Source organism: Trachinotus anak, unplaced genomic scaffold (genome assembly GCF_046630095.1).
Source record: "Trachinotus anak isolate AG129_WGS33_773 ecotype Australia unplaced genomic scaffold, CSIRO_AGI_Tana_v1 ptg000012l, whole genome shotgun sequence".
Lineage (NCBI taxonomy): Eukaryota > Metazoa > Chordata > Actinopteri > Carangiformes > Carangidae > Trachinotus > Trachinotus anak.
This window is the reverse complement of record NW_027273863.1, coordinates 22,997,018-23,021,636: the sequence shown is the minus strand read 5'-3', so window position 1 is coordinate 23,021,636 and position 24,619 is coordinate 22,997,018. Positions and strand designations below refer to the sequence as shown.

At 40.7% G+C, this 24,619-nt stretch overlaps 1 protein-coding gene across 4 annotated transcripts in view; it reads right to left on the bottom strand.

The window, feature by feature from the left end:
- Positions 1–24,619, bottom strand: part of LOC139629070 (piezo-type mechanosensitive ion channel component 2) — an 82,667-nt gene that overhangs the window by 50,775 nt on the left and 7,273 nt on the right. For all 4 annotated transcript variants that reach the window (XM_071491429.1, XM_071491430.1, XM_071491432.1 and 1 more), the window contains exons 2-8: positions 24,206–24,301; positions 18,613–18,738; positions 11,239–11,281; positions 8,294–8,456; positions 6,694–6,955; positions 6,347–6,560; positions 1,661–1,835 (exon numbers count right to left, since the gene is read on the bottom strand). In XM_071491429.1, the coding sequence (XP_071347530.1) occupies positions 1,661–1,835; positions 6,347–6,560; positions 6,694–6,955; positions 8,294–8,456; positions 11,239–11,281; positions 18,613–18,738; positions 24,206–24,301 (1,079 nt within the window). The remainder of the gene's footprint in view (positions 1–1,660; positions 1,836–6,346; positions 6,561–6,693; positions 6,956–8,293; positions 8,457–11,238; positions 11,282–18,612; positions 18,739–24,205; positions 24,302–24,619) is intronic.

The following is a 24,619-nucleotide window of genomic DNA, read 5'->3' as shown; positions in this document are numbered from 1 at the left end:
AGTCAATCAGAACCAAGTGGCGTTGGAGTTCTGGTCTTTTATGGTTTAAAACTTTAAGAGATTACGATAAGCTGTTAATAACACCTTCCTCATCAAGTTAATTAGAGTGAATTTATCCCCAGTTTTAATTGTAAACAAAAATAAATAAATCCTGCATCCTGTCACTTGTACTCACTGTATTAAATGATAGGGTCACACTATTTTTAAGTCTGTCTTAAAATGATACTCAGGTGCCATGATGAACACAGAAACAGGTTGTAATCATTTAAAAGATGAATTTCTGATGCACCTTCAGTGTCAGATCAAACAAAAAAATACACAGTTGTGCCACATTCTGGACAAAGATGCTCTCCAACGTTTCTCTGAAAGAGGCTTCAGCAGTCTGAGCTAGATAAATCAATTCCAACCAACAGCAGCGCGGTGTAGAAGATCTATTTATGCATCATTAATTGCAACCAGTGGTTTCTTACAGGCAGCACTGAAACTCTGGAAAACAGTGCAAAATGCATCCTCCCTTCATGCTTTGTCAAACTAGACTAAACTTCCGCAGATAACACCTGAGCTACGTACAGCGGACAGATGCAGCCGTCGATCGATCGTCCTGGAATCTTCCATCGATACAGTTTCTCTGATCACGAGGCCACCTGGCTGCCCATTTAATTCAATCTGGATCTATTTCAGTTCACTGTCTGGAATTTACTGTGGAGTGTGACGGAGGTGTGTCTGCGCTGAATTCAACTAAACGTCTTTGATACCCACTGACTGCAGGTTAGAACTCATGGAGGGGAATTTATTTGATAATCTAGGTTCCTTCTCTGCATTTCCCCCTTTTGTTTAGCTTCAAGGATGTAATTAGAAAAACAAAGTTACCTTCAGATGCTCCAATACTGACATTATTCAATAGTGTATAAAACTTTTTAGCTGCAATTTTGTGATCAGGTGTTGTAATTTACTCTCTTGTCTTGTTTTGTCTTGTCTTTATCTGTCTAGTTCTACATCTCCCAGAATTCCCAGGAATTCGTGTGATAGACAGAAAGACAGACTCTCTGTCTCCAATTAATAAATGATTTATAAATTGCATGGTTAAATAAATGTATTTGCTGGAATAATTAAGGACGGTGGTTGGTGGTTTGTCCCCATCCTCCTCTCTGCTTAAAATCTCATTTACCTTCCTTTTGCTTTATTACTTTGCCAGTCATGAATAATGCAAATTACAAAGAGCTACTGAAATACCTGTTGCCTATAATCCATAATGGATTATGTTTATGATGTGTATGTTGTGGGTGTCATGACGCCTGGCAGCGATGTTGCTGTTCTGTGTTTTTGTTTTTGACAAAAAATAGACATGAAGAAAGTGCCAAAGAGAGAGTTTGTGAAAACTGAATGACAAAAACAACAGTTATTTAAAATGCAAACATGAGACCACATTGCAATATCTATCAATTGAGGATACTTCCTCTTCCACCTGAACATATTCAACACTTTTCAATACATTCTTTGTCCTTTTGTCTGTTCATGACCCACAGATATCCTGTACAACCATGTGATCACCTTATAGAATGAACCTGTATCATTCAAATCACTGACACACTGAACAGTAAATGTCACAATGTTGTGAACTGAAAGAGTCACTCGTGTGCTTTCAGTCTGCGGTGCTCACCGTCAGCTGGTCGATGGGTTCCTGCAGCCAGAGGCGGATGAGTGTGGCCAGAGTGTAGTAGAGAATCAGCAGCATGATGGGATTCACAAAGTGGTACCACTTACGCTCCGGGTGCACGATGAGCTTCCACGTGTAGGAGCAGTTGCTCTGGACGATGGGGGAGATGCCGAACGTGCTACAGAGACAGGCAGACGGGTGGATGAGGATAGGAACAGCCACTTGTACCAGGGTTTAAGTAGTAAACAGGAACTTTGGGTATGAATTACAGTAACACTACATATCAACATAGATATTGAAATTTTAACAAAGCTTAAAGTTTTGATCATGGAGATCAGCAACAGTCGTAAGAGCGTCATTTATAAATAAGATCATACAATTTTATCCCCATAAGATATTTCTGTTTCTGTTTTTCACAGCGGTGTATTGGATACTTTGGTCAGTTGGTCAACAAAACCAAACATCTGGGCAGAATAACTGATAATAAAAATAATCATTAATTGGTGTTTTAGTTTCAATCAGTTTACAGTTTTAATCACTATTCTAAATTATAACGGTGCTTTAGAATTTGAAAAAAAATAGAACTTAAATTCTTTATTTTCGGCAAGTTTACAATTTAACTTGGCGTCTTTTTAAATCTATAGCAGTTGATAAAATAGATGAGAGAGGGATAGAGGAGCTGAGATCTTTTGCGAACTGGCCCAGCATCATCAATCAGTGGATTTGACTGTTCTCATAGAGATAAGTGTATTGTTCAATTCATTACTTTCAATTCAGCGTAGGAGTCCTTGGGTTCTTCATCTTTGTACCTAATTATCGATTCCAGAAACAAAGCCGGTGATGGATGAGATCATGTAAACATTACAACAGAGCTTGTGGGAAGTGCAGAGTCATGCTGTCGCTGCACAACTGGTGTCCAACCTCGAGGTCGAGACCTCTCAAGTGGTCCCAAGTTAAACTGGAGAGGTCATGATTGGGTTTACAAAACAACTATGATAATAATGATAATAAGCTCCAAAGTTTTATTTACTTTTCTCTCAGTCATTATATTAGTTTACTCTAAATTAAGGATCACTTTTTGGTTTAACCCAAAGAGAAGAGAACACTAAAACTGATGGTACATGTACGATATGAACATGTATTCCAGATGAGAAAACAGAGAATTGATTTCCTCAATCAAGCATGTTACTCAGGTTTCGAGGCTTCTGTCAGGAGACACATTAATATGCCTGTGCCTGGATTAACTGCCTATGAGCCCCCAGGACGAAAATTTGTTGCTGGACCCCTATTTGCCTGGATTGCACAGTTTCATTCTTATCCTGAATCCCCAGCAACCAACCAATGATAAATGATTCTTTTTTAGAGGAAAAATGCCATTTGTATGACGTACCCACATCCTACATCCTATCATCATCACCTACATGTGCTGCGTCACCCTATACTTGGCATTGATTGATTTATGGACAGGCCGGTAGCCTTTCTGTTTGAATGGAAAAACAGATTCATTTCGTTGCCACTTTTATTGTGTAATTACCACCATTTTTCAAGTTGATTTTTGATTTTGTTGTCGGACCAAATATTTCATCTTCTCCTCCCCTCATGTGCTACCGAAGCTGATCTTTACTTCTCCTCCAGTTATTTTTTTTTTCTTCTATTGTTTAATGCATAATGAATCTGCCTCAACTTCCTGTAATTGGTCCAAAAGACCAGACCATCCAAAAAAAAAAGTGTTTTCACGCTGCAAACAAACCTGGTTCAGTTTGATCCAGACCAGGACCATCTCCTTTGGTCTGGACCACAGTAAGAGGCACCTTTCACTCCTGCTATGTTGATTAAGACCAAACTGAAAAGTCTGACGGGTCAGTCCAGACAAGGTGGGTGTGAGAGCACCCTGAGCCTCTATGAAAAAGGATTAAACACCTCCCGCAGCACAAAACAGTGTCAGTGCTTAAGTAAAGGTCCTGAGTACTTCTTCCACCACTGTCAATGATAAATGTCATGCTGGGTGGACAACCGAAGAATCTGGACAATGCACTGACGCTAAAAACCTGTTTGTACCACGGAGGATGTCATGTGATTCAGCGCTTTTCCTCAGCTCAGAACAAAGGTCATCTACCCAACAGGAACCACACTGACGTATTCCAGTGACAGCCACACAGATTTAGAAGCCTCCTGAGTCTTTTCTTTTTGTGCCATATGGAGGAGGGAGCACCTCCTCTGACCCCACCACACTTCCTGAACGGTTTCTTCTTACAGCTGGGGAAGGCCTGCTGGTCACATGACTGGGGACTTCCATTGTAAGGCGGGGAGGCAGGAAGCAGAGTGGAAGCCAGGCCTCTCAACAGTCTCACTCAGCGCCGGCCCCACAGCAAGGCCAAGTCACTGTCAACAAGCACAATTAGGACAGGCACCGTGGTGGCCTATTGTCCAGTGGGTATATCATACATATTTACAGCCGTAAGAGTTTCCCTCTGAGGTTCTGCAGAGAGGAAACAGGGCAGAGCAGAGGAGAACGCGTTCCTTCTAACGTCATATTGGGCCTCAGTTTTCACGCAGCGGTGGACAGAAAAATACCTCCACACTGTGGAAAGTCAACACGACCACATGAGGAGTCAGCAGATGATGAAATAGTTGGACTGTTCGTGAAGAGAGCTACCAAACAAGAATAAAGAGCTGTTTAGGCAAAATTGAGGCCTTCAGATACACAAATGAAGAGCTTCTTTCCAAAATGAGATTGGACTGTTTAAAAAGAATTACACACACTCTCCCATTTTCACAGCTAGAAACTAAAAAAGGCAAATGTCGAGTTTGGTCGTGTTTGGTTGAAAATTCAGCTTTATTTTGGTAAGATTTATATTTTCTAATTCTAGAGCCCAAATAAGTTAAGTTTCCAGTATTTCACTAAGTTTATAGATTTTTAAAAGTTAGAATAGGTGAAAGTATCTAGTATTTCACTAACTTTAATACTTTAATACTAACCTAAAGGCTTTTTAGAGGTCAAAGTATTCCAGTATTTCAAAAGAGAAAAGAAATTTTCTGTAACAGATTTTTTTTTTAAATCCATTTAATCATTTGGTAATCCTTCAGATTTATCTTGGGTCCCACTGATTTAGATTTGCTCCTACTGTATGGTCATTACAGCATGCACACTATTACTGCCTGTGCAGACGGTGTGAGAGGAGTCCATTCATTCTGATGAGTTTTCGAACGAGAAAACCTGTCAATGCAACACTGTATTCACACCTTATCTGCCGTCGGGGGCAGGAGAAGGATGAGAGGACACAAGGTTTGTCCAAGGCAGCCTCAGCTATACATAGCTGTAAATAGCCTCGGTCCTGACACGCAGCAGCACAGCTTTCAAATGAGAAACCATGAGATCAATAAAACCCTGCAACACCAAGGGCACCGAGACAACAGCTACAGCTTAACAACGGCTTCAGTGCCACAAGTAAAGTAAGAAAACATTAAGAAATGTCATTAAAATAAATGTAATAATAATAATGACATATGGGGCATTTTTTAAGCTTATCACAATTTCCTCATGAACTTACCACGCCTGTATCCAAAAACTGTTTATCTACTAATACTATTTATTCTGAAGAAGATTTAGAACAAAGTGCAGATAAAAAATTATATGAAAATAGAATCAACTTTAAAGTACTTTGAAGTCTTGGATGAGGTATTAACTACACTAACACCGCATTGTCTAACTTTTATGGAGTGGTTAAAAATTATAACCCTTTATTATTCTAAATAATTATATCTCTATAAAATCTCATTTGACTAAACATTGCTGCTGTAGCAGGAAGCTGTCAAACAGAGCTGCAGCCCAGATGTGTATTTTTTATTTTATTAAATAAACAGCATTCCTGGCATTCCAAGCTGTCAATCAAACACAGTGAGCTTAGTGACCTTGCTAGTCACCACTACTGAGTCTGCATTCATTACAGCCGTGACTATCGTGTGTTGGCAAGACGTGCAACGATGTGGCTTTACTCCAACCACAACGTTTCAGCGCTGCGGCCACAGACGGCTGATTGTCTCCTCGCTCATGCATAATAAAACACCACTGGTTGTAGTGAGGAGCCTAAAAGCTCGGCTTCTGATATTGATGTGCTGTGTGTAGGAGTTTGATATATCTCCCCTTCAGCTGGGTTTGCCTTTTCCTTTGCCTTCTTGTTTGTAACAACAGTAAATATTTATTAACGTTTAAACAATCTTGCCCTGGGCGCAATAAATATCCTTGAGTCAGAGGAGCTCTGGCCGCTGAGCTCTGTCATCACGTCATGTATTTTCACATTATTAAGGAGTCAGATAGCGTTAGTGTCGGCTTGTGCTGTTTAACCGAAAAAAAAAATCTATTTCCCAAATCCATCAGTGTGATGACAGAGGCAGAGCTAAAGCTGGTAAGTTTACTGCTGTTTGGGAGACGGGTTTTATTTTGTTGCTAAGGTGCGATTTATCTCTGTCTGTGGGAAGAGCAGTGCTCAAGTGTACCAGCAAAGTTTAGTCTGCAGTTTCATCTACAGCAGCTCAATCAGCATAGACACTGCTAATATAATACTTCTTGATTTATATTGTTGAAAGAATAAGATTTGACCCCTGCAACTACTCTAAAAAGACAAACAGCACAAAGCTACTGATTTAAAACCAGGTGATATACAGGACCGAACTCCACGTGTGTCTGACCTGATGTAGCCGTCTCCTGGTGGGATGGACTCCTGGAAGAACTGGAACTGGTAGAGGTAGAGGACGATGAGGTGTCCAGCGCTGAAGATGGCCATCAGGACGCACATGCAGCTGAAGATGAGTGTGTCGAAGGTCCGGCACAGGGACCACCAGGTGCACAGGAAGAGGAAGATGAAGAAGTAAACGGCCGAGGTCAACGAGGGCAACATGACGCCTGCAAACGCAAAACTGAGGTTTAATGATCTGTCCGAGGTTATTTCACCCGGCAGATTCACAGGAGTTCATACAGTAAAGTTTACTTTAACGTGTCAAACCGTACACTTCACACACAGTATGTACTTCCTCACCTGTCATGCCCAACAAGATGGTGACCACCACCTTCCCCGCAGTGGTGATCAAGTTCCCGATGATGTCCTTCACTTTATTTGCAACCTCCGCCAGGATTCGCAGGACCTTCATCTTTGTGCTCTCCTTTTCTTCCTCCTCCTCATCCTCCTCCTCATCTTCTTCCTCGTCATCCAGCTCCTCGTCCTCCTCGGCCTCGTACCCCGCTTCAAAGTCCTCCTCGAGCAGGATGTTGTCGTCCAGGCTCAGCTTCTCCTCCTCTTCCTGAGTGACAAACACATTTCAGTATTGAGTGATGAATGGTGCAGTTTGGAGGTCAGAGCTCTCCATGGTGCTGAAAACTGTTTCCTACAGGTAACACAACCACGACAATCCCTGTGTGTAATCAACTATGATACAAAGTAGACTGTGTCCAACCTGTGGGTGAATATTCCTGACTCTGCTTTCAGCTGAGAGGATTTTATAGCATGTTTAACATGCGTCGCAGCGTATTTCAACATATATGTGCTCTGCGTGGCTGCCTGAGAAGTTATTAGCCGTCGTTTCCAGATGTTTTCATCTGGAAACACATGTTGGCTTGAAATCCAATCCAGTCAGTTCTTCCTTGGCTCCTGCCTCTAACCAACTATGCATCCTTCTTTTCCAACAGTCTCAATAAAATAGAGAAAATGATTACAAGAAGGCCATTCACCGTGATTTATATAAGACACATAAGGCACCAGACAAAGGACGTAGCAGGTGGTACAAGTCCCGTTCTGAATCAAACAACAGTTTCAGCTCAGATGGTGAATAAAAGCCTGAACACAACGCAGGCTCTATAGATGAAATTTCTGGTGTTTCTCAGTAATGGCGAGCGATGCCATCTGTGCCAGTGTAAGCAGCACAGTCGAAGAGAAAGTGAATGTGGATTTAATTAACACTGAGTCATAAAGAGAAGGGAGGACTTGCCAGGGGATGGGGGCAGTACTCCAAGTCATCAACACCCACAGGGAACTCTCTATTGAAACGCCTGCTCCGCTCCTCGGAGCTGAATGTGGACAGTATGTGTAGAGCAGGACAAGAGACTGTCCACTCTGCTGGCCACTTCAGAAAGTAGAAACACTTTCGGAGCTGAAAAAACTGTCACATTATTAACTAAATCTGATTAATGATGGTCCCAAAAGGGCAGCGCTTTCTGTGTGACGGCATCAGATGTCAGAGGGCAGAATTAAATGTCGTCTATTACGACCGTCGGAGACACAAAGTGCTGTCTGGAAATGTTGACGAGCTTCTAGTTTGAAAAAGAATTAGTCCTTTTACTAGTCCAGAAATCCAAAATCAGTTTGTGTTTGTACTGGAGTTTGTGGCCAACTGAGGTGTTTGGAGAAATTTATTCCAACCAAATTTTGATATTTCCTCTTTAAATTTCCTCAGTTCCTCAGTTTAGTTTTATGGACACTAGATATTTTAGATATTTATTGAAATACACTGCCTTACCCATATCTGACAGTATGAGCACTGACCTTGACCTTTGACCACCAAAATCTAACCAGTTCATCCCTGAGTCCGAGTGAACGTTTGAAAGTAAGACACTGTTTTCAAGTCACCACAGATGAAACCCACTTGTTCCTCTGCGTCAAAGTCAGCGTTGTACTGGGCCATGTCCTCAGGCGGCCTCTTCTGGACCAGACTGCGACACAGCAGCCAGATGGCCAAGCCGACCACGAACATGCCGATGTCGGGGATGAACACTCGGATGCCGTTCCCCGCATCTGCACCGATCACACTGGGGACAAACAGAAAAGCAGAGGATACAGGCTGACAGAAAGCAGACGCTCGTTTCCTGAAAGTACGGATGAATCCCAATATCTTCCACCAAATTGTAATGAGGAGCAACCTCGCAGGTGAGGATCATGACCAAATGATGGAAAATGGGACGGAGTACAACAAAATTAACTTCTCATGGACGATCCCTGCTAATACGAAACAGTTTTTCTGAGAAATCCAGGGACTTGCGGTTGCTCATTTCATTCACTTGGACACGGCCCACAAATAGCTCGTGTCACGTGTCACCTCCCTCTGTCTGCCCCAGCCTTTCATTTAAAAAGCCACGAACGGTTCAGCAATCTTGCAAATAAATCATCTCTGAGTGTCATCTCCCTCAGACTCACGGGAGCAGATGTTAGTGCAGCAGCTCTTGTCTCTCAGAGAAACTCTACCTGTTCACATGAATGCATGGGAATCTGGGTTTTTTCCGTGATTCAACTGTTCTTTTAATATGTGTTGTTGCGTTGAACGCTTCAGCTTTTATATGGCGTACCACCCACTTTAATGAAATCAGGCTTGCCGGTTTTAAATGTATTGCTGTTAACAAGTGAGTGAAATTCCATTCAAACAAAAAGGCCATGAGAGAGCGTGGTAAATTTTTTTTTTTTTTTTTCACTAAACTGTGAAAAACATGTTTACTCCCTGAGAAAAGCAACCTTTGTTCATAATAAGGTAGAGTAAACAATTAGCCCAGTTTTCTCATGAAAGTGCATGAAATGAAGTTAAAAGAACTGAGGCTGGTTTGGTTTTTTCCAGATTGAATGTGATGATCATGTTATAACAATCACTGAATATATATTTATCCCAGCTGGGTCAACACAGTGTGTGTTTTTCATTAATCCACTAAAATACGACATCATCTGAAGTAGTGTAGTTATATCTCTGGGCAAACAAAGCTTTTGTAACATTTGTGATTTGACTGTTTGCTCACCTCTAACTAAATACCAAAAGGTTTGTTCAAACAGGAAGCAGACTGTGGCGGACGACGGTTGCCTTGACAGCTACAGGCTTCGAATGATGCATTTGTGCTGCCTGAGGACGAGCTTTATGAGGTGCCATGATTATATGTGCAATTGAAGCAAATAAAAATTGTCCTTGAAATGGCTAACAGGTTTCAAAAAGCTTTAAAACTCACTTTTATCATCCAAACCAATTTCTATTTTGGCTTTTACAGCACTCACACTGCATCCTGTGTTGGGCCACTGCAATGTTTTCTTTACATTTCATGCTGAGCTCAAAGCGTAATTAAACTGTTTACAATAAACAAAACATACTGGCGATGCTGCGGCGCAGGCTGCAGAGAAAAAGCTGACCGAATGTTTGGATGGAGATATAAAAAACAACTGCTCCTTTCTAACAGAAGCAATCTCATTGTGGCCTTGACTGGATATAAAGCTTATAAAAGGTAACAAGTTGAAAACAGAGTGCTAATCAAAGACGATGGAAAACCCACACTCAGATAAATAGTTGGGTCTTTGGCTGCTGTTGGCGAGTTTAATCTAATCAAGGACGTCTGTTTCCATGTGCTTTATTGTTGTGGAGCTTTGTGCATCCTCATGGATGAAAGAGATGGAAACCTCCAGAGCCAGGCGAGGTTCAGCCAGCAACTTTAATGACTCCTACTTTCCCCTGCGATCATGTGAGAGAATTATAATAACACCAGCAGCTAAGATCTGTCCTCACTGCCTCAAGCTGCAGTGGTAACAAAAACAGGGAGACAACAAAATACTCCCTACCACTATAAACATTTGGTATTCATCGAGAGTTTGAAAAGGTCACGCTTGAGGAAACAAAAGTATCTCTCTGTGAAAATCCACACCACAGCTCTGACTTTGCTTTAGACTCCTCTACATCTGACCTGGGTTCTGTTTTCTCCTCCACACAGCCAGTAAAAGGGAGAAAGCATCCGCCTCAGCAGCAAGTGCAGCTGTAAACACTGTATATACTGCGTATGGCCCTCAACACAAACAGGTAAATGCAGGCGGGATAAAATGTTTATGGCTCTACTTCCGCCACTTACAGCGTACTATCCACCGAGGGCCGTTGAGTACTGGAAAAAGGACGTGGCTGAGTTTGGACATTCCCGTACTTAGGAAACCACATCTAATACGATCACAGGGGGGAGGGTGTGAGGAGACAGACGCAACGGCAAAAGCTTTGAAAAATAGGCCTGTCAACTGATTGTCAGACATAACTGGGTTTAGCGTTCATCAAGAATCCACACAGGGACAGGTCAGGAGCGTTTAGAAACCTTGTCAGATGACGAGCCGGTGTGGCTAAAGGCAAAAAATGGTGTTTATTGTTCATATGGGGCTGCAGAGGACAGAGGATCTCTGACAGAAGTAACTCAATTTCTTTTTTTTTTTTTTGGTGTCGACTTTAAAAGAAAAACCTACTTTAAAAAAGTACCATAAAGGCTGTCAGTATTTGTTGCATAAGGGTTATGATATTGCCGACCATCGGCCAACAATCACCGAGCTGAGTCCTATCACCTGCTGAAAAAGCTCCTGAATTGCCCAACTGGGAGAAAGGTTAATGCTCAGCTTAACAAAATCCACACTTGCATATTTTATGCTGCTTGATTGTCAGGCACAACGCAGATTTGAACCCGTGTCGTGCTAAATTAATGATAAAATGAAATAAATATACAGTCAAAATATATTACAATGTCATTATTAGTTGCACAAATTACCTTAATGAATGCACTGGTTGTGAAAGCACAGAATTCGTTACTATCTTACCTCTCAAAGCCAATTTGTCTGATGGATTTCTCCCACGTGGAACCTGTGGACAGACAAATAAGAAGTAAATTAGTGGATATAGACACTGACATACACCTTAAGACCTTTAATATCACTTTTATATAAGAGTCACTGAAAACAAACAGTGGTGTAACAGGTGGACAGACAAGAAGCAGAGCTGTTATACACAACTCACAAGGGTATATCATATCCTTCAGCAGCTTATAACAGCTGTTTCTTATTCAGCATCACTATAATATGAGGAGTGACTAGTCTGAAAGAGCTGCCACTGCTACCACAAAACCATAAAAGTCATAAAATCCTGCTTTAAGTCGATGATTTTTTTTTTTCATTTCAGCTGATATTTAGTTTCCTGGTGAAGAAAAATCATTTCTCTGAGCTCACTGTTGGGATAATCTACATGTGAGAAGAAGAAAATAAAAACATCTCATGTGAGCTTTGTTTCCACTGCTCGTACTGTTTGAAGTGTTCCTGAACGTCACTCCAGAGCTCAGAGAGAGATTTCCAGGTATTCAACTTGCACGCTGAGAAGAACCAACCAAGGCTGATTAACCTTTTCTTCTACTGCCAGAGAAAACATGGCTTCAGGTTGTGACTTGAGGATCTCGACTCCCTGACATATTGATAGATCCGGCTTGTTCTGGTGGTGTGTTAGGAGACTAACTGGCTGCTGAAGTGCTGCAGCGCTGAAGTTTCTGCTTTATGGAGCGCGGTGAGGAGAGTGAAGATGTTTAACACACTTCAGCGCCAGTGACAAGCTCGAGTCAACACAGACAGCAAACAAAGTACTTTATTAGACAGATTTGATCTACTGTGTCACCTGTGTGCAAACCACAGCCACTTTTAGGAGGCTGTTAAGGTTATAATCTGTTTGCTTATTAAAACATTTAGTTAAATATTCAATTTTAAGGACAGACAGCACATAAACCCATAATTTTGGGATGATGGTTCAATATGTCTGAAATATGAAATTCAGACTGTAAAACTATTTTTATAACCTGTATTCTACAGAATTAACTCTTAAAAAGTTCCTTCAATCTTTCAACAAGATGTGTTTAGGTGTGTTTTTTTTAACTAAATTTCACTTTGGATTGAAAAGCTTCATTTGTAAATGGAAGCAAATAAATACAGTGTTAAGCAGAAAAAGGGAAAATTGGCTAAAAAAAAAAAATCTTCAGGGTTTTTCCCCTAAATGACACACACACACACACACACACACACACCAAGTATCCAGTAAAGAAGTGAGTCACTCTATTAGGCACTTTGTTAGAAACAGGAAACAGTCTCTGAGATCCACTCAAGGTGGATAAAATCACAAATCCTTGTGTTTCTTTATTACTCATCAATGACAAAACAGCTGCAAGAATAGATTCATGATGTTATGTTTCCAAATCCTTTCTGCCTGGCTGAAGGTGTGACAGCCAAACATCACCTTCTCCTTCTAAGATCAACAGATTATCACAAATAAGACAAATTTTGGTTGAGGTAGACGTAGAAGAGAGGAGTTTGGTTATGTGACAAGAGAAATACCTGGAAATTTAGCAAAGCATCTGCGATGGGAGGAACCTACATGACTAACCCCTGACATAACCTCTGACATCAAACATTTCACCCACGGTTCTCCTCCAGCTGAAATATTAAGACACCAGACTCCTCTGTCCGCCTCCGCACATCTACTCCTACTCAGTGATGGACAGCAGACGGTGCTATGACTGAACTGTGCTGCAAAACGTCAGCCCTGTAAAAGCCAAAAATAACAAAACACCAGATGCAAAGCTGTTATTACTATTATATGACAACACACTTGAGAAAGGTAATATGAACATATCATGATGATTTTACAAAGGGACCTCAATAACAATACTGTGTATTAAAACACTGATTCCTCTTAAGCATCGGGACCTTATTCTTCTCTTTATCAATATCTAAGTTTTTTTTGTGCCCCTTAGTGCTCAAAAAACAGCTTAATGAAACTTAAAGGTCCCATATTTTACACTATTCCAGTGTTTATTTGAAGCGTTGATATCCATAAAAATATATGTTTCTTGTTTTTAAGTATCAAAAACCATCTCAATGTAGTTTTACATCTGCTCTCTCTGGGGCTCTAGTAACAACAGGCCAGTGAGCCAATCAGAAGAGAGGCTCTCAGCTTCTCTTCTGATTGGCTGAGTGTTTTCTGAATGACTAAATAAAAATAATGCAGATTTTAGGTAAACTCTCAGAGAAACTAAACCCTGCAAGGTTGGATGGTGGGTCCAGGCGGACTGGGCTTGGGGCATGGCCGAGAGCAGTGACCGTTTTGTTGTGACATCACAAAGTTACAGAAGTCATGATGGCTCATGTTAAGGCATAGTTTCTGAATATGGGCCGCGTGCATTTCTTCGTGGCTTAAGTACTTTGATACTTTCCCAGTATTAAAAATAGAACCTAGACCTTCTTTATAATCAAAAAAGACATGGGAAGCTCACTTTGTGCAAAAGGGATCTTTAAATTAAAAACAACACAAAATGTTTTTTGTTGCCTGCCAGCCTAATATTACCCCTTATCAACACAGTTTTGGGTTTCTAGTCTAATTAGTGAGCCACTAGTGTTTGTGTCATTCACAAGCCAAAGCAGATTAAGTAGACAGGATGCAGGGCAGAGCCAGAGACTTGCACAGGAGGAGATAAGGTCCACTGAAGTTGTTGTAATCCCTAAGAATGGACCACAGAGGTTGATAAAGTTCATAAATTACTCAATGCCCCATTTGATTCTCCAAATAGAAACCCTTCAGCTTAAAATATCAGCCCCGTGACCAAAGGCAAAACAGTACACGTTTCAGTGATTCCCAAGTCAAAACATCTGCAACACCTAACTTCACCTAGCCCAAACTGAGCCTGCAGGTGTCAGAGGAAACCCTGCTTGTGAAATCATACACGAGGAAAGCCAGAGGTAAAGTTAGGCCGGTCTGACCCATGGGATGAAGAGGTGAATATTGTGTAATACAGTGTGTGAGGCTTTCTTCAAGTCGAGGCAAAGCTGCTTTCCACCCCAGCTGGGCACCAAAAATACCTGCCCTCAGATTTTATGTGAACATCATAAAACACCCTTTGTACTTGCTGGGCCGTTAACCTCTCAGCACAGCATTTCTTCGCTCTCTCTCTTCTATCTCCGGGGCCTAATGCCAGTTGCCCTTTTCCGCAGAGACTGGTGATATGCAGCGTCAACATTTCAGCGCATCATAATTATTATCTGAGTATCTGTATGTCGAGGGAGAGTTCAGTAAATGTCTTACATTTGGGGAATGGCGGACAGGATAAGTGTGGACACAGAGGTCGGTAAAGGTCAACAATACTGATTACAAGACTTAATGAAGACCATCCCTGAGGAGCTTGTCACAAAACAGGCTGTTTAGCCTTTATGAGCTGGTGAAATATCCATTACCATCAGATATGGGCCAAATCAAACTTTCACATCTTTTTTACGGTTTGTTTTAACCTACTTAGTGGCCAGACGGGTGGGGGTTTTCACGAAGGACAATGACTGCCAAATTGTTGAGACAATCACAGGAAAGTATGCAAAACTCAGTGTAGTGTATATTTTTCTGTCACTATCTGACAGTTCAGTTGATATTATCTGAAACGGAGCCAGCTCCACCCATCTGAGGCTCTCTGACGGTTAATACAAACTCCCACAAGTAAATGTAAATGTAAATGCAGTTCCCACCGCGTTGAGTCAGCACAGAGGAATGACGGATGACTCCAAAGGAAGCCGGCTCCGGCTCATCTGGTGACCAGTCACTGACCTGCTCCAACAGCTGGAGGTGTTAGCTTTTTTGGAAGGGTTTTCTCATTCATACTCAATTCAGTTTACTCCTCTAATGGTGCATTTGGCTACAGCGAATAGAGTAAATTATATGAAGTTATCCAGGGGTGAAGGATAACCGCCTCAATGCGAAGGAGGACTCCTTGTTTATACTTGGCTGCCAAAAGGAAAAGGGTGTCAAGGGGCTAAATACCAGATATAGAAACCTGAGATAAGGCATTTTCTCAGAATGTAGGCAGCAGATCAAGTGGACAAAGAGAAGTCTGGCTTCCTGTTGCATATGTGGCTCAAAAATAAAAATAGGAATAGAGTAACATTAACTTCAGGAAGTAGAAATCCCAACAATATGTAAACAAATTATCACAGAGGAGCAAAGTCATACATTTCCAGATGTTTCTGTAGGTGAAATATTATGCAACACTGGTGCAGGTTCTCTCTTGTAAAGTGTTTACTTCACAATACAACACTGACATTTGATCGTGATTCTTTTTAGTGTCTCTTCAGCTCCATATAAAGTTTATCATCATGAGTGCGTGACATTATATTTCTCCATCCTGTGCCTCATTAATTGTTAAATAAAAGCCAGCAGCTGTTCACTAAGAGGCTATTGTGAGCAGTCCTGTGCTCACACAGCAACGCTGTTGTTAAATGTTGCAGATAATGACTCAATATGGTTTTCATTCAAGTGCCAATGGATCTTTATGATATGAAGTCTGAAACAAAAAAGTACAGATAACTGTAGTCCTTAGTCAACATGTTATTAACACCAGGGCCAGGCTGCATTTAAGAGCTCTGAGTAAACAATGTTGACACAAAGCGAAACAGTCACAAATTGTCCAAAGCCACAAAGCTGATCGCTGATTATTATTAGTGTTATTCAGATTCTTTTAGTCATGAAGATAATGTTTATTGTTGCTAAGGCTGCGTATCGTTTATACCAATATGTTGACTTTGATACCAATTCTTAACAATGCTTTTTTTCAACACCAATTTCATTAAAAAAAAAAGAAAATTACAGTTAACATTACAGTACAAATTTTAGTTGCACTTCAGTTTTATTTTTACGCTTGGTCTCTTTACAAACTCAACTGTGTTCGTGTAAATAAACAGACAATCACCAGCATTATTAGAGCTTGGTCCAGGCATGCCGCATGCTTATTGGCTCACTGACGCTGATGAGATTTACTCATTTAGTCCTTTGGCATCAAAATTTAGTATCGAAGGATAAGGCACTTCAATCGATCCTCAGTCCATATCAGTATTGAAATTTGATACCTGGCCCTAGTTGTTGCTAACATCATATTTATAGGTATTTACAAACACAGTGTAGGATAAGGCTGCTGATATTCTGTATTTCATCATTCTCAGCAAATCCCTTGAAAAGACCAGCATTGGTTAGTCCATCTGGTAATACCTCTCCACTTCCCCTAAGATGTCTGCTGTACTCAGCTCTAAGCCTGTTGGTTAGTGATGATGCAAAATAATGACAAGTAATTGTTCAAAATCTCAATTTACTGCTGACGATAAAGTAAAATATTGAGTTTCTTATGTAGGGAACAGTCAGTGAGGGACACAGTAAATTTACAGTCATGCTAATTCATTCTGTGATGCTGCACATAGGCACAGCAGTGATTAGAGCCAAATGCTAATGTGGGAATGCAAACATGCCCTCAGTGACGATGCTAACATGCTAATAATAATAACTTAAAACTCCACTAGCTACTGGCATGGCTTAAAACTTCTCTTTCATACTTTCATTTTCTCAAACAGCTACTAAGACAGCTGGGCACTGGCATTTTTACCAAACATTACATAAAGTAAGTAAATACTGTATTGTAGGGACTATTTTCAGCTGCGGATTAATACACATTTGGTGCTTTTGTGAGTATTTAGAGTATTAGGACAGGGAACGTGGGATTGGCTCAAAATAAACTAGAGTGTGTGTGTTCATGTTAATGAAAGAACATTTCACCAAGGGCAACAGTGAGGCTCATTCATGTGTTTTTAATAGTTTTGGTGCTTTATGGCACAGAGGAATGAGATATATCAGGCTTTGACTACACAGACAACACTTGTTAGCAGGATCAATTAAATGCTGGTTTTGGTCTTGTTTGTGATTTAATAACAACAGGAAAAAATATAAACTATCAGCCCCCTTATCATTTGAAGCTGTTTATTGTGCTTTTCTTATTAATGTCTACATGTTTTGTGTTGTTGCCTGTTTTGGTTTTTAATACTTCTGAACCATTTTTCTAATAAGTAATTCCCATCCATTGGATTTTATATCATCTGGTCTATATATAAAAACCAGTGAACCAGTCAATCAGTTGGTTAATTGGTTGTTAGGGAATTGAAAATGTTCAAAGTACAAATTGTGCAACAAAATATGTTAATTTGTTTCACAACTTCCACTCTTGTTAATGTGAGTAACTATTGTTTAAATGAACAATCAGATCAATAGACAGAGAGATGGATAACACATAGTTAGATTACAGTAGATGGAGAGAATTTATGGTCTCTTCACACCAGGGTTTGATCTGCCAAAAACTGCAGCCCTCGAGACCTCGGTAATAAAGATTTCCTTGAGTGAATATTTAGTCTACCCTCTCTGAATGGCTCAGTGTGTTTCTGCCTGAGGCGATAAGGTTCGTTCTGCCTTCTGAGCAAAGTTGGCTGTACTTCGACAGTGGAGAGCACCTTACTTACATTAGAAAGAACGAGTCATTACAACACAGGGTCAGGGTTTGTCCTGTCTAGACACATTCAAATTTTACAGTTCGATACAGAGTTTCATGAGAAGCCCAAGTATTAACACCTTCGCAACAGTGTTTGCTTTACTGGCAGCAACAATCTCTCTTTTTCTGAGTCGCCCATAAGGCACAAGGAAGCTAATTACATTAAGAAATGTATAAGATCCATAAATCTTCATGATGTGACAAAATGCAATAAGAGTGAGGGTATGTGCGGAAACTGTGAATTATTATTAAAGAGCATATTTTACCCACTCCTGCAAATGGAGCATGTCTTCACTTAGTTTGTTTCATTTGGAAACTTTGCATCAGGCTGTGAAAAAGCTACACTTTCTCTAGTGACATAAAACCCTGTGACACTGAATCAACAGCTCAGGTCAGAGTTTAAGCAAAGAACGGCCTGTGTGAAGGATGGGACACATGTGTGCACACACAGCGTCGTGAAAACAAGTAGAGATTTCTCAACTTTTGGTCTTACATGACTCCTCAGAGTGAGTGGGTTGTTGTCTTTGAGAAAGCAACTTAGTGCTATCATTGAGTCAGGCGGCTTGACCACCTTAATTGCATGTACTCATGGCGATCTGCATCAAGTGTCCGCCCCTGTCTCCTAAAAATTATATTTATATACAAATTTGCAACAGCAAATGAAAGAACATGATGCCACATGAAAACAGGGTTGATTGTGGCTTTTTAAGTCCCTCAACTTTACTATAAACAGACAACTTTGCTTTGGTTCCCACCTACCTAACAAAGCTCACAACCCTCCGGGCCTTGACTATAAAGGCTGCAGTGTACTCACAGTTGAAGTCGGAGGTGATGGAGTTCCCGGCCAGGAGGCTGTTGACGGTAATCTGATAGATGATGTGGAGCAGCAGGAAGGACATACTGGTGAAGCAGAGACTCTGCAGCAGTCGCCCTGTGTGGCCTGAAGAGGAGGAGAACAGCCACAGTGAGTTCACAACCACCACCACCACCAGCTCTCAGTTTAAGGATTTCCACATGTTATTTCTGCCGCTTTGACACAGAAAAAGTCACATTGCTGGTTTGGTTTCTTGTTTTTAGTCACAGATAACATGGGTGAAATTTAGCTCCTTTTTGAGTTGGGTAACATTAAAAACAACCTGGTATTTCTGCATTTTCATAGCACTCTTAGGGCAAATCAAGGGATGTATGTGAACATGGACAGCTGCTTCCTACGGCAGAACTCAGAAAACAATGTTTCATATTCATGTGATCAGCTGTGGAGCTGTTTTGAATGAACTGGTTAAGAAGGTGAAGGTGACTGGGAGAGCAACCAAGGGGGATTTTCTGTGTATCATGATACATATCCTTGTAAAGAACTGCCAACACTACCATAGAGCAAAGCTTATTTTGGTTGTAAAGCCAAATAAACATTCTGGTGGACCACAAGACCTCTAATTCTCTCTAAGACCCCAATTCACCCTCGAAGGAGTAAAACCAGACCTGTTTCTGGTTCGAGTTCTCAAGTCCACAAATGAAGAAATGAAATGTAACATATAGGCATTAACTGACCCAGGGTCTTCCTCTAATGTAGGTTAAGAACACAGCTGTTAGTGGGTATTACTGATCCTGGGAGGGATGGATGAGAGGAGTCTGAGGAGCTGCCACAGCTGTTCAACACATGGCCTTTTTATAGTGCACCTACAGGTATTTGGGATAATTTCAGTAGTTGTTATGGTGATGAATCTCTACAATAGGTTTTTCTGTCATCGTCTTATTATTAAATTGAAAATAATCATCCTCAGGGAAGGATGAGCTTCTTCTGATGACAAATACTCACAATGATCTCCTTTGCTGTGCTGTCACCCCTGAGAGATTAAACTGTCTTGCATATCTCCACAGTTTGGTCCACTGGCTCTTCATGGGGTAACATCTCCATCTCATTAAATTGACTGCATCCTTGCAGGGGAACAAATTATAGTTTTACTATAGCTTGGCATAATATCCTGGCTAATGTGAAGCACTACTGCTGAGCCTCAGGCCACTGAAGGCTAACCTTATCAACTGTGCGCCACAGCACACCATGGCAGGCTTATTAAATGTTGAAGTAAAAACAATTTGTGCTAATTTCCCATTGCAATTCCCTGGGCTTTCACAAAGAGGGAAAAGAATGCTTGTAAAGATGAGGAATGAGGACTGTTAGCGAGCTTCTGCGTCCAAATTGGTGCGAAGGCTCTGGACAACGCGACTGCTTTGGCTCCGTCCCCCTTTTTTCCTATTTAATAGAACATTTTTGTGGTGTGACAGCCATCTATCTTGGTTTCCTGACACTCATCTTGAATAAGTATTTCACTTCGCTTCATTATTCAGTCTGAAAACACCGTCCCAAGAGTCCTTTTTAAATGCTCCCAAAACAAGGGCATTGTTCCGATTAAACAGTTACTGCTTTTTTCCCTAATCAATCAGAGAATTGTATCCATTTGACAACATTAGGACGCGCTCGTGCCAAAGTTAAGTTTCAGAAAACGGCAGTGAAACTGTTTAAGGAAGCCCATGCCAGACTCAACAAAAGAGCAGAAAAAGAGTCTCAGGGTCTTAAAAAGGTGTGATGAAGATGGATGATTTTCGGCCAAACTAGGAGATGCATTAAAGCCAGACACCCGCTATTAGAAGTCTACTAGCTAAAACATAAACCTAACAAATCACCCATAACATCAAATATTTATACAAATTCATGCAACCGTACTAAAAGACTCCCCCCGAGGGCAACTGTCATGTCAGTGCCCATTCAACAAGGCGTATGGCACCTATTGTAAAACCTCTTAAAATGCCTGCTACCCATATGAGAGTAATAGTTTAGATTTTGTTCACCTCCACTGAGAATTGAATGCCTTCAAGGGGAGTGGAGCCAATTACTGCCAATTATAACATTAGAGAGTAAATCACAAACAACAACAACAAGTTTGTCTCCAGACAGGACTGGAGTCTCGTACGTTGTCGTATCCTTGGGCATACTGTACTGCCCTGGCTTTTTAAAGCAATTTACATCTGATGAATTATTCATGTCTAACATTTGGTTTAAATTAACTTTACCGATTTAACTTCTGCGAGTCCTTCAAGTCTGGATGCACAAAATGAAACAGACCATCAAAACAAAATCACTTTAAAAATGTAGTGTTTCTCTTTTCTGCACAGCAAGATGTGTTTTGTAGGTCTGTACTGTCGGTGTGTGTATTCATACATTAATGAAGTGAACAATCTGTATGACTGTGGTTATCTACTTAGGATTATAATAAGTACCACAATTAATTCAGACAATAACACAATGTAGTAATTACTTTTAAACAACCTCGCATCCATAAATGTATGGACAGTTGACTGACGCTAAAACTACAATACAAATTTGTTTTTGCAGTGCGACTATAAACAGCTATTATTTCAGATTTCACAATAGCATGTGGAGCCCAGACTAAACATTTCTCCCCTTAGCAGATATTTACTCAAAATAACCTGCTTGTTTTGACATGATTATAGTTTCCATCCATTTCAGAATGAACCTGTTACAAAGACCCTGTTTGCTGCAACTTCCTCATGCTGTCTACTCCTCCTCCTCCCTGATGACAGACATGTGAGGCAGACAGATGGGACTCACGTCCTGGCAGGTGCTGGACTAGAAAAGTGTTCCATGCTATCTGGCGCCTATGGCTATTAACTTCACTTCTTTTGTGTTTTTGCTCCTCTGCATGATAACTTTATAGTAAAAGCAACAAAGGGCTGTGTAAAGGTTACATAAACAGAAGGTGGCAAAAACTGATCGCATCAATTTTAGGTCACGAGCTGGAAAAAAGAGCCCGAGTGCCTCGATGAGAACTTCTTGTTCTAAACAAAAAGAAAGAAAGTTTTAGGGCATTTAAGAGGTTGTTCTACTCACACCTTCTTCAAGCTTTGTGACATTTGTGAGCTTTTGTGGAAAGTAAATGCTACCGGAAAACAAGAAGCAGTCTGATTCAAATATGCCTTAAAGCTGTGAGTTATTTTTAATGATACAACAGCCTGTTAATAGTTAGCATCGAGGAGTTTCTGAGGAAACTCCAGCTCACTGATCAGGAAGCACCTGCTGGGGGCTCCAGGGCCCAAACAATGCTTTCATCTGAATGATGATCTGCAACATTTTTGATGATGAATGCATTCATTCATGCATTCTCAACTCGACATGCAAGCTTTAGTGAGTTCCTGTAAACCAAGAACCAAAATGAAGTATGACAGCTCCAGCAGAACAGGATCCTTTCAGCTGTTCACTTAGGAAACAAATGATGTCCCTTGTTCACAATGCAGCACTTTGATATTACGTCTGCCTGCAACAGCAACAAAAACAACGAATTGGGGCCAGAAATGTAAATTAGTTCTTAAGAGTGATAAAACTTTTTTTTAATACGCAGAACACAAGAACATATGTAACTGTATGATTAGCAAAACCAGAATCCCCAAATTAGTGGAAGGTGTAAAGGCCTGGATGGGAATCAGATGATCCATAACTATTATAATAACATAATCTGGGAGACCAGTATCTTCTTTTTCTCAAATGTAAGAATATAAATTCAGTAATTAAAAGAAAAAAGTATCAGTATGATTTATATTATTTGGCATCAGAGTCAGATAAGCAAAAACATTTCACTTCTGTTCAGGTAATTTCTTCATATCTTTGCCTGTTTTTAATCATTGATTTTGCTGGAGTGAATATGTTAATACTCCAAACCTTCTTAATACAATGTTAAAAAAAATACACAACTACCTAAACACAATCGCCTGGTGGAGAATGAATGTGCTATAGAACTGCAGCAAAATTACTTCTGAACACACAGACCACCAACTCATTGATGAACTATTTTGATAACTGATTAAGAGTTTGAGTCATTTTTCTAGCAAAGACACCATTATTGTTTTTCTCTGTTTTATAACTAATCAATTAATCAATAAAATAATCAGCAGGTGAACCTACTATGAACACTGTCATTAGTTGCAGCCTTATTTGTAATCCAGGAAAACGTTTTATTTATCTTAATAAATTTTTTTTTTAATGTTTTAATTAAATTTCCGGATGGTGTCAAAGTGTCTATGACCTAATCTACTGTAATTTGGGTAAAATTACATAATCTCAGTCGGGGACTGGGCGTTTTTTCGCTCCATATTTAAGGCTGATAGGACAGATTGGTTTTCATATAAACTAAAAAGACCATGTAAACCCTGACATAACTGTGGAAGTCAACAGCCATCAGATCCATGAGCATTCAGCTTTACTAGAAGACTTCTCTCTTTAACTATTGATGAGAGTGTAAGTGGTCCACTTTCTTCCCTTCCTCCTCTCCTCTCCTCTCCCTGTCTTCCTCCTTTACTTCCTGATTGTTATTTCAGCTGGAGACGAGCGAGCAGAGACGGCTCTCGAACTGGATGTTGTTCCCTCCGTCAATATGGGTTGATGTATTATTAAACACTGCATGTGGTCTCCTGCAGAAGCCCATATTGTGAGAGGTCTGAGAGGTGTGCTGTTTAGCATTTTTGCGGCGAGTGGGAGTGCACAGAGGCGTGGCTGAACTTGGCGACCACAATCCCACATTCATCACCCCGTAAGGAGAACGTTTACCTCTCATAAACCTCAGAGGTCCATTGTGATTGACATTTCTTTACAGGATGAGTGGCCACTATGTGGTCGCTGAAGGACAATGTGGGTGCTAGCTCACCAGCACTGAGAGCGGCTTTCATTTGCTGAGCTCTTATCTGAACCAAAACACCAAAGAGCTTAAATACTAAACTGCACCTCAGCCAAATTAACTAATAACACTTGTCAAACGCAGGCAGATCAGGGTATTACTAAATGAAACTTGAATCTAAGGAGCAACTTTTATAGCCCTCTTTTAAAAAACTGAAGTGGTTAGACTTTATCAAAAACAGCCCTCACCCCAACTTTCTCTTTTTTTCCTTGAAGGATATTTTATAGGCTTCTGTGGGTCTCAGCTGGAGCAGCTTGTGTGTTCAGTTTTCTTCTCTTTTAAGTTTATTCACATGGACATTATCTGTGCAAACAAACCAAACCTAAGCTGAAAATTATCATATTCATCAAGTGGACATGAGATCTGACCCTGACGGACTGTAGCTTTCTATCTCAGATCTGACCAGCCGTGGATAATTCTTTATTATTACAGATGGAATCATGAACGCACCAGCCGATATTACCTTTCATGGTTTGAACTACGTGCCAAATCCATCCTGATCTCTAGGAAATTCAAGTCCCCTGAAGGAGGGCTGGTTTGTATTACTGAGAACAATATTGCAATTCAAAGTGGAGGCTTTTGGGAAACAGTCAAGATTCTCCAGGCGACGCCAAAGCCATCGAACGTGTGAGGCTTCAAAGAGAGTTACGCTGCAGATCTTACCCTGCATCGACGTGCTCGTGGGCTCTGCGAAGAGTGGGATAAGCAGGAGGTAGATGAGGTAGACGAAGGACAGGGCATTGTACCTGAACAGGCAAGCTGGAGAAACAGAGAGAGAAAAACAGAGTGAAGAGTTAGGCTACAAATCCACCTTTTAATCACAATAAACAACAAAAACCCCATTTATACCCAGTGCTGTAAGAGGATATCTATAGCTGGGTTTGTAGCACTGCATTACATAACTTTTAACGGCAAATAAAAAGTAGAAGCTGGCAGTGGCAACAGGCTGCTTGGTCAGGAGTCGTCACTGAGATCAACTAAACACCGATTTGAGAGAAACATGTGGTGAAAGTCGTTAAAATGTTCCTGGTGTAAGCCAGCACATTCCTCTAACTAAGCTTTACACTCACAGGCCTC